Source organism: Gobius niger, assembly GCF_951799975.1.
Source record: "Gobius niger genome assembly, chromosome: 3".
Lineage (NCBI taxonomy): Eukaryota > Metazoa > Chordata > Actinopteri > Gobiiformes > Gobiidae > Gobius > Gobius niger.
In genome coordinates this window covers 16,706,468-16,716,221 of record NC_136854.1, presented here as the reverse complement: position 1 = coordinate 16,716,221, position 9,754 = coordinate 16,706,468, and the positions used below count along the sequence as shown (strand labels likewise).

Here is a 9,754-nt window from a genome sequence, read left to right as displayed (position 1 = left end):
AGAATGGCCTTTTGTGGGATTATAGTGGCACATCAGTAATGAGAACTACTAATGCATCACACTGCCACATAGTGCAGTCAGGACGGTCATGGCTTCAGTGCAGCACATAAGAGCAGCGTGTGGGGCACACAGTAGAGGAAGGAAGGCAAACTCAAGGTCACAAGCTCACTATAGCAAGCTACAAGTCAATCATGATAATCCAACTAAACCTATCAAGAAGTATAGGTCTACCAATTACACAGTGGATAGCCCTGGACCTTCGATACAAACACTGCAATACAAAAGCAGAGCACAGAACATAGAGGTCATCTCTCTGAGGTGACCTTCCCTCAGAGAGATGACACACTGCGCAAAATGTCAAGAGATGAGCTGCTCACTGTCAAAGAACATGCTAACTTCAGTGTGTTTCATTGTTTAGCAACAAACCCCAACTCCAAAGTTTTCATGTGTCAACAACAGCCAGCGCCTAAAGTTGGCGAGCCGACAGGAACCATTAGCATATCATTACACATCCAACAGAGGGTAGAGGAATGAGGCAAAAGGTTAATGATTCTTCCCGTTCAGTGCAAACAACCTTATACGTTTGAGAATGATTAGTAATTTACTATTTACAGTTAATAAGTGCTTGAGTTATCGTGCTGGTTCAGCCTGTTCAGTAAATCAAAAGGGAAATGCAGCGATTTTACCAGAACAGTCCAGCTAATGGCTTGTTGAGGAAACTGCGCTAATGCTACGCCAAAGTCATTAGCGACACCACTCACACAGGCTTACACAAAAAGAGGCTGCAATAGGAAGCATGCACACAGGGAAGGCATTTAAGCCGCAAAGGTTTGAACCAGGGCAGTATTCAACTCACAAAGGAGGATGACACTTAAATATTAACTCAAAGCACTGGCTGTATCCGCAAAATCAAACCCATCCCGTGCAGAAAGAGCGTCTCTCCAATCGGCGGTAAATGACCAAAAACACATCGACAGTAAAAAACCGCCTGCCCCCCGCTGATTGGTTTAGGGTTGCTGTAGTTTGCCAGCTCTAGGTTCTGCCCAAAGGCTCAGATCAGCTTTCTACCGGAGCATCCTGAATGACCAGGTTATTCCATCAGTGGATTTCTTATCCCTGATGGTGCGGGCGTATTTCAAGAGGACAATGCCAGGATTCATCGGGCTCACAGTGTGAAAGAGTGGGTCAGGGAGCTGGATCACTGGAACACTGGATCTTATGCCATTGCAGAAAAGTTAAAAATTATCTGCTACTAGTCAGAGATGATGTTTTGATATATCACCAAGTCAAATTTCAATATTTATTTTATTTTAACCAGACAAAGGTAAAATATGCAAAATCAGGTCCTTTTATTCGACAATACTAATATCTAACAGGTCGTTTTCACCATATTCACCAACTGTACGTTTTTTCTGAAAGCCTGTTAAAGCTCGCATCCATTTCTCACTAAGTTAGCCTGCGGTCCTAACGTTGTGCCACGGAGCCAGCAGAAATGCCCATGTGAGCGATTGTTGTTTATAGTTGAAACAATAGCCCCGCCGATGTAGGTCAGGAAATATCTCTGGCTCTCCCAGTGGCAGTGACACTGTAGCCAACACTAGGGACAAAGAAAGGATGAGGCAGCACATCCAGCTAACAGATTTCAGAGGGTCACAGAGGAAATAAAGGAGTTTAGACTGTGAACCTATGCGTGACATCATCAAATTTGATACAGTATATTAGAGAAACTCTTACTTTGTGTTCACTGGATACAGACACTATGGTCTTTTAATCATTGTTACTCATATATTTGAACAAAAATCATCCAAATTACAGGACGACGGCTACAAGCTACTACTAATGGGTCTTTTTCATTTTTATTTAATTTCACTTTTTTTATTAATCTATTTTTTTTCAATGAATTAAAAACTTCTACCAAATGTCCATACACTTACACTGTTAAGACAAAGTTTCAAAAGCATGGGGGGAGGGTGGGGAATTTTCTGAATTTAAATGAATGTGCTACTAATTTCTTTGTTCGAGACTGGGGTTCTGGTCAGATCTACCTTTTCAAACAAACAATGTGTCAACAAACAGCAGCCCTATCTGATGCGTGCAGCAAAACAAACCCTACAGGTGAGATGCCAAAACACTAGAATCATTGTCTCGGAAATTAGTTTTATTGTTTTGTCAAAGGCTTAAAGCAGGAGTCCTCAAACTTTTTTGCTCTGGGGGCCACATTGTCGTTCCTTACCGTGATGGGGGGCCGGGCCGGGTTGGCTATAACATAGAATTGTATAACCCAGGCCTCATTGTGAAGTAGAGATTATTTGCCTTGCAGTGCCACAGTCATCCCCACTACTCTATCCACAAGATCAACACTTGATTCCAGGCACATATTTGTTTAGCTGTAGTGGTTTGCAAAAATAGGAATCAAGTTTTCACATTTTGTTTTAATTTTAAATACCACATGTATTCCATTTCTTTTTGTTTTCAAATAAACATCATTGCGTAATGTGACCACAGTAATGGCTTACACTTGTATTGTGCTTTACAAGCCTGTGTCACAAATTTCTCAAAGTACTGTAGTCATTTTTCATTCACTCCACACTCGGTGGTGGTAAGCTTCATTTCACACGTGGCTATAATGTGTTGGTTATATTCTGATCGCTTATGTCAGTGGCCCTGCTGGAAACGTGTGGAATTCTTCTTTATTTAAGTTGCCCTCTAGTGGCTGGAATGAGTATACTGGTTATTTAGTTAAAAAATAAAATCAGGAATGGGCTAGAGACGTACTTTTTTTTTTTGGCATACTCAGGGATTTGTTCTCTACAAATCAGGGGCCGGATGAAATCATCTCGCGGACCAGATCCGGCCCACGGACCATAGTTTGAGGACCCCTGGCTTAAAGGGTCAAGTCAGGACGAGTGGTGACGCTGAAAAATACCAAAACCCTGTAGGACATTTGTGTTTTTATTTAGACCACAGCCGCAGAAGGGAGAAGGTGTGAGCGTGGAATCGGGCTGATCCGGCCGATAATACAGAGGGGAGATAAGGTTTCGTTCATGTGTCAGATTAGAAGGCTCTTTGTTACGGAGCGAGGGGACACAGCACTGGGCCCGGGGAGGGAACAAGAAGCCGTCACTTTCTCCTGGCGCCGCTTTATATTCGTCACAATCGAAGCCACGCTCTGTGTGTCTGCAAACGTTCCAGTCCTCATCACATGCATGTCAGATTATGGCCGTTTAAAAAGAGAGTATTAGTCTGCGATAAGGTCAAATATACTGCTAAATAATCCTTATTCAAAGCAGCCGCATTTTTAGACGTCGTGCAGAGACAAAAATAACCTGACAGCTCCCCCTATGAAGCCAAGGAACATGCACGTTTCATCAGAATATCAGCCACTCTGAACTGGATGGCTAATTATTGTTTGTAAACTCCTTCATAATCCCTGTGTTTGAGATTAACACTTCATTTGTGGCTCCTGTTTACTTGGTGTGGAGGCCGGTGTGAGGGGTGTGGCCAGGTGCACAGTGAGGGGGAGGTGCTAAGCTCAACTCTGCTTTTGCCGGGAAAAGTTAGCGTTTAGTCTTCGAAGCCATGGTGCCTCTAGTGATGCGAGGCGGGAAAACAACAGGGATTACTTTTTTAAAGATGTGAAACATGCTTATAAACTCATACCTACGGGATGCAAGGAATGTGATAGAAAAGTTGAGTCTGCGTTTGGCTAAAACTTCACTCACTCTGTCGAGGTTTGGAAACAAGGGGGGGAGGAAATCGTGTACAAGGGCTTTAATTGAACAGCCCTACAGATGTACCTCTGTTCTCCAGCTCTCTCACCTTGTCGTCAGGTATATCCTAAATTGCATTCCACGACACAAGCGCGGCCATCTCTCATGTCAGCTTCCCGGAGCCTGGCAAAAGTCTGGCACACTACGCTCAGCAATACTATCAGTAATAGGACACTTCGGGGAGAGATTCGAGGCTCACTATCGCTACAGAAATTCACTTTTATTAGCCATTGTCTTTCCTAATGCAGACCAGCTCTCAGAGGAACAATGAAGTGGGTTAAAAGAAGGGCCCCATTGTTAACACGGCCTTTTAGAGCTAAACAATCATGTCTCTAGATCAATATTAGACTTAATGTACTATAAGCGATCCTTTAGCGCTGCTACTTATCAGAAAAACTACATTTTTTTCCCTTCCTAATTAGTCCAGTCCCGGTTACATCAAATATCTGGCTCAAAGGAGGTGAACGTCAACATGGCATCAAGGTTTGCAGACACATGGGCGTTCTAGCGGCTTCCTGTGAGAGTGGGCGGCGAGATTTGGTGCAATTCAACTTGAGAGCGAGCAGGTTACATGCCTCGCAAAGTTAACCACTGACTCAATGGTGAAGGGAGTCAAACATTTACCAGGCGCCGGCGGGCAGACACACACAGACACACACGTTCACATAAGCAGACAGGCAGAGCGGCGACAAGTGCAAGCGACCATTGGACTTGGTAATTTGAGGCACACAGAAACCTATTGACACAGTTCCTGAGGATAAAACATGGCGCTTATCTCAGGTAAATGTGGGTACAATGCTTATGTGAGAAACACCATATGGATAGAAATGATGTCATTATGGTACAGACGATTTCATGTCAGAAAACTGATTTCATTCACATTAATCCTCATCACCTCCACCTGAACCGAGCACATTTTCTTCAGTTTGGCTTCAACCAAATCTAAAGCTTCTTGAAAAAAGCGCAAAAAAAATGTGAAAATACAACAAAATGTGACATTAACATAATAAAAAATGCAAAGCAAAGAAAAGAGTTTTGTAGGTCTTAGCTTTCAAATGAGGCACTACCCTGGCCTGGAGGCTGTAAGCCCCGGTCGAGAAGCTTTTCGATATGGGTAAAACTGGAGAAAATGTGCTTGGTTAAGGCGGGGGTGAAGAGGTTTAAAGCTGTTCTACCTGAATCATCTCATCTTTCAAACCCGCAAAAGTTGAGGGGAGCACAAACTCTTAGCCGCAGCGGCACAAACGCGCTTCTAACTCTCACGATCCCTCCCGCACATCCCGATTGTTTACGCGAGTTAATTAAATGCATGTCGTTGCCGGGAGCTCAGGGTGAGACTGTGCTGAGGAGTGAACTCGGCCCAGGACAACACTGTGCTGATTTAGGCTCTGACTTCTGCGTTGGCAATCGGTAAAATCACGTTATACGCTTGGATACCAACAGTTCCACTAAGACCTAAACAAATATACGCCATTACATCACTGACAAAACATTACATCACTTGTGTAGATGCATTTTTATCCCCATCTCCCAATGGTCCCGTCACTACAAACACAACAGTAGGCTACGTCGCTTGCATCACACGCTTGCTCAACTCTATGGAACTTCGTAAAATACAGCGCCATTATTCTGCTATTAGAAAGTGACAAGCACACAGCAAGCCTTTTCTTAAAGGAATAGGCCACCGTTTTTACATACTGAGATATGTTCATACCTTAGACGAGTTCTATAGGAGCTGTCTGATCTTCCCCCGTGCCTTCAATCACTTAAACACAGCGCAGACGGCGTTAGCATTTAGCCTCTCCCTCTCTCCACTATAGCTCCAAAACAGGTCAAGATAGAAGCTACAAAGCTCTTCCATGTTTTCCCTATTTAAATATGGTTACGTGAAGTGTTACACTACAAAATATAATTACACAAAATTAAACAATGTGGATTTTCTAAGCGGATAAAAGGGGGAACTATATTGTAAGGCGTAATAATACCAGGAGTAGTTCGAAATCCGCGCAGTAATCTTCACTTTACTGTGCGGATGCCAAATTACTCCTGGTATTATTACGCCTTACAATATAGTTCCCCCTTTTATCCGCTTAGAAAATCCACATTGTTTAATTTTGTGTAATTATACTTTGTAGTGGAACACTTCACGTAACCATATTTAAATAGGGAAAACGTGGAAGAGCTTGGTAGCTTCTATCTTGACCTGTTTTGGAGCTATAGAGGAGAGAGGGAGAGGCTAAATGCTAACGCCGTCTGCACTGTGTTTACGTGACTGAAGGCACGGGTGAAGATCAGACAGGTCCTAAAGAACTCGTCAAAGCTAAGGTAAGAACATATCTCAGTATGTAAAAACGGTGGCCTATTCTTTTAAGCCATTTCACGCTTATAACTTAATTTGTTAGGCATTATCACAGCCTAAATCGCATTACTTAACACAGGAGGTGAAATATACAGCGAATGCCTTGGGGGGGAAAAGAATGATGCTGCAGATGCAATAAAACAAATCTTGCAAGGTGAGCAGATGGACGGAGAGCCAGTTCAGGGGAAGCTATGGCCGGTCTAGTATAAAACGCATGACGCCATCTCTCTCTCTCTCTCTCTCCCCTCTCCCTTGGAAGCACAGGGAACATGCTAAACCAGGGCTGGCTCAGGGACGCTGTCTGTCAAACCCACTGCCAGTCACTATGTGCGGCGATCGTCACCCAAATCCATGGCTCCAATTATGCGGGTGTCAGTCAGTGGGAATTACTGCTGGGATTTGAAAATTAGCAATAACGAAAAAAAAAAAAAAAGAGTTGGGAGTTGTTGAATAAATAGACCGAAAGCTTTCAGAGTCGAATAGATAAACCCCCAATTGAGAAATGGGCTTCTCCAAGGGCACATTTGTGGGACAGACTGACAAGTGGCACAGGTGCTTCTTCAGGTGTAACTAAGGATCGCCTGTCATTCATTTTATAGAGAGGGTTTATTCTATGGTCTGGTAATGCATTTAAATTATGCTTTTTACTGGTTTTGACATGCTGTACATCCAGTCCACATAATTTAGTCCAATTTAAGTCTATTTTGGCACAGTTAAGTCTTGATTAATTAATCTATACTTCATACTTTGAAAAAAATGAATGAAATATATCAGACTATAAATAAGGGATGCATTATTCTGGAAAGATGGCTATCAGATTGTACTGTATTTGTGATTTAAGGGTTAGGTTTGGGGTTAGGGTTAGCGTGATAGCATCAGACCAACAGACTAAAATAATGAACTAAGCTATAATGCATAAATAACATGCATTTCAGAACAAGTTTGTGGAACTAAACAACAGGGTTAGCTGGTTTTAAACGTGATATGACCCTACACAGAGATCAAATATGCTCTTGTTTGCAAAGGATGGTGTACTGTCTATTGCCTAACTCATGGCAGCCATTCAAATTGCAATTTTTGACTCCTACTCATTCAAAGTCTGGGACTGTTTTGCGTTGCCGGTCGGTAGTTTCGGTGTCCTTATCTAAATGAATGCAATAGATACAATCATTCTTGTAAATGCGAATGTTTGAGACAGGGTATGTATGGTACACATGACCCAACAACAGTGGGGGTTGGGGCTGGGACTATTGTGCCTACAGACATGGAAGATGAAGCTCCCACTTCCAAAAAGGACTCCATTGTGTTGCCACAGTGACAAAGCAGTTCTGTAGGTCCCACCTTCACCTCCCTCTCGCTCTCCTCCCCCGGAGTCCTCGTGCACCTTACACCAAACCCTGTACTTCCTGCTTTTCATTCATTCATTCCGTCTCAGGCAGGTACAGCAAACCAGTGAACTCGGGTCATAGCCGTCAACTGGCAGAGCACAGAAACAGCTAGATTATGATTTTAGTCGGTCGGGAAAAGGTTTACTAACCTGTGGTTCTAAAAGGAGGCAGTCAGTATTTTGTAATGAGTTATCGGTTTCTGTCAGGTAAGTTACTTATAGCCTAGTAAGCCTGCATACGTTTCAATAATTACACTTTTCTAAAACAACTGAAAGTGATAGGAATAATAAATATGTTATAACAAGGCCGTCTGACATAGAAATTTGGATTGCAAGCTCTTGGCACACTATTAATAATGTTAATAATATATACTAGTTATAGATACTTTTGCAAATTAAATGATTTGACTTCATTTGTGAGTCTCTGGAACAGGAAAGGACATAGTAAGAGGTAGAATTTCAATACACCAACAAGAAATAAGCAAGTCAGGCTATTTATGAACTTTCCCTCGGCTTACGTCACATATATTAAGATAAAAATGAAAAAAACTTTTCATAAAATTGCCACTTCACTTGTGTAAAACTATGGTTAATAGTCAATACAAAGTAATACATGAACTTCCCAAACTGTCCCATGCACTTCATAGAAGGGTTTCTTCTCGGCTAATACATTACTTTTCAAAGCAGTCACTAACAGTGGCTATGACAGTGCCATGTCAGGCCTACATCTCCTGTCCTGAGCCTCCCATAATCAGCTTACCAGGTTGAACGCGGTCTCCACAATGTCCCGGTTGGAAACTTCTTTCACTTCCACCAGTCCGGCCAGCACGGCGAATTTCATCCGTATCCCCCTGATGGGCACTCCCGGGTTCAGAGCCATGGTCCTCTCGTCCTGTCCACCGCCATCCCCTGAGCCCGCTGCTGCCTCTGCGCTGGCCATGGCTAGTCAAAAGAGAGACACGGACAGACAGGTGGCGGCCACAGGTAAGGCACCTGTTCACCTCGAATGTCGGAGGAGTTCAGTGGGCTCTCCTCTCCTTCAGATGCGCGGTTGACAGGCACGCAAGCACGCCGTTTCCCTCCCCATTCAAACACTTAATCACAAGCAAAAGTAGCCAAAGACAAATTGCTAGCTGTTGACAATGGAAATGTCACAGCAAGTGCACAGTGAACTCCTTTTCCCCCTCGCTTGTCCGTCCGTAACTTGATACGAGACGGATGGATTAATGCCTCCAAAAAGCCACCAAGAACTGCGCGCTCCGGGGAGAGCGAAGAGTCGATCCGCTTGCCCTTAACCTCTCCTCCTGAGCGCGGTCAAAAGGCAAACGAGGATACGGCGAGAGGAGAGTGTTGAGCAGCAGCAGGAGCGCGGACTGTGTGCATAGAGAGTGAAGTTGCTTTCGACGCTGCTGTGCTGACTCCTGACAGGTAGAGCTCTCCAAGGCAGACGCAAAACTCCCAAACTGCAGGAGGACAAGTCCGCGAGGAGCCTATTTCGTCAGGGAAAGTCAACAAACAATAGCGTTATCCCCCGTCCTCCTCTGGGAAGTCCACAGCGCGCTCAGATGTCCACATAAAGCCAGCTGCGCCGCATTCTCTTCCTGATTTAACCCCGGTAGCTTCAGCTCGTCAGCGCCATGACAGTGGAGCCCTTGAGTGAGCGGCGCATGCGCAGTGGGCAGCCTGGGTCTGTGGAGCTCAATGGCAGGTGTGTCGCGCTCAGGTGGTTATTCTATGTGGTATTCTCGCAATCCACACGGGGCTGCTCTACGGGGCTGCTGCTCAGGCTGCTGTCGAAACAAGCGGCTCTGGTCTGACTCTAGTAGTTTATGGAGTTGTCTGCGTTAGCTTGCTTAATACTGAAGTTTCACAACAGGCTTTTAAAACCATGTTACTTGCCAAGTATTACCATTAGGAAATGTTGGATATGATGGAGCCCGGTGTTTCCCAACCAGGGGTACGGGGACCCCTGGGGGTACTCGAAGACCTAGCAGGGGGTACTTGAAACTATTTCAGATTGAAAAATGGGGGAAATTCAACTTTTTTTTTTATATAGGAAAAGCTATATTTTACAGTAAAATGTGTTGCCTTGGGAGAATTTTAGGTACACAAGACAATAAAGGTTGGGAACCACTGATATAGCCCAGTTAAAGCCTACATGAACGAGCCTTACTGTAGGGCAGGATGTACTGGTGAAACTCGGAAAATTAGAATATCGTTCAAAAGTTGATTTATTTC

The 9,754-nt window shown here is 43.9% G+C and overlaps 1 protein-coding gene across 15 annotated transcripts in view; it reads right to left on the bottom strand.

Annotated features, from left to right (window-relative positions):
• The window catches only part of lrba (LPS-responsive vesicle trafficking, beach and anchor containing), a 462,623-nt gene extending 453,461 nt beyond the window's left edge, over positions 1–9,162 (bottom strand). For all 15 annotated transcript variants that reach the window (XM_079552680.1, XM_079552675.1, XM_079552684.1 and 12 more), the window contains exon 1: positions 8,277–9,162. In XM_079552680.1, the coding sequence (XP_079408806.1) occupies positions 8,277–8,456 (180 nt within the window). In that variant the 5' untranslated portion in view covers positions 8,457–9,162. The remainder of the gene's footprint in view (positions 1–8,276) is intronic.
• Between the last annotated feature and the right edge of the window lie 592 nt (positions 9,163–9,754).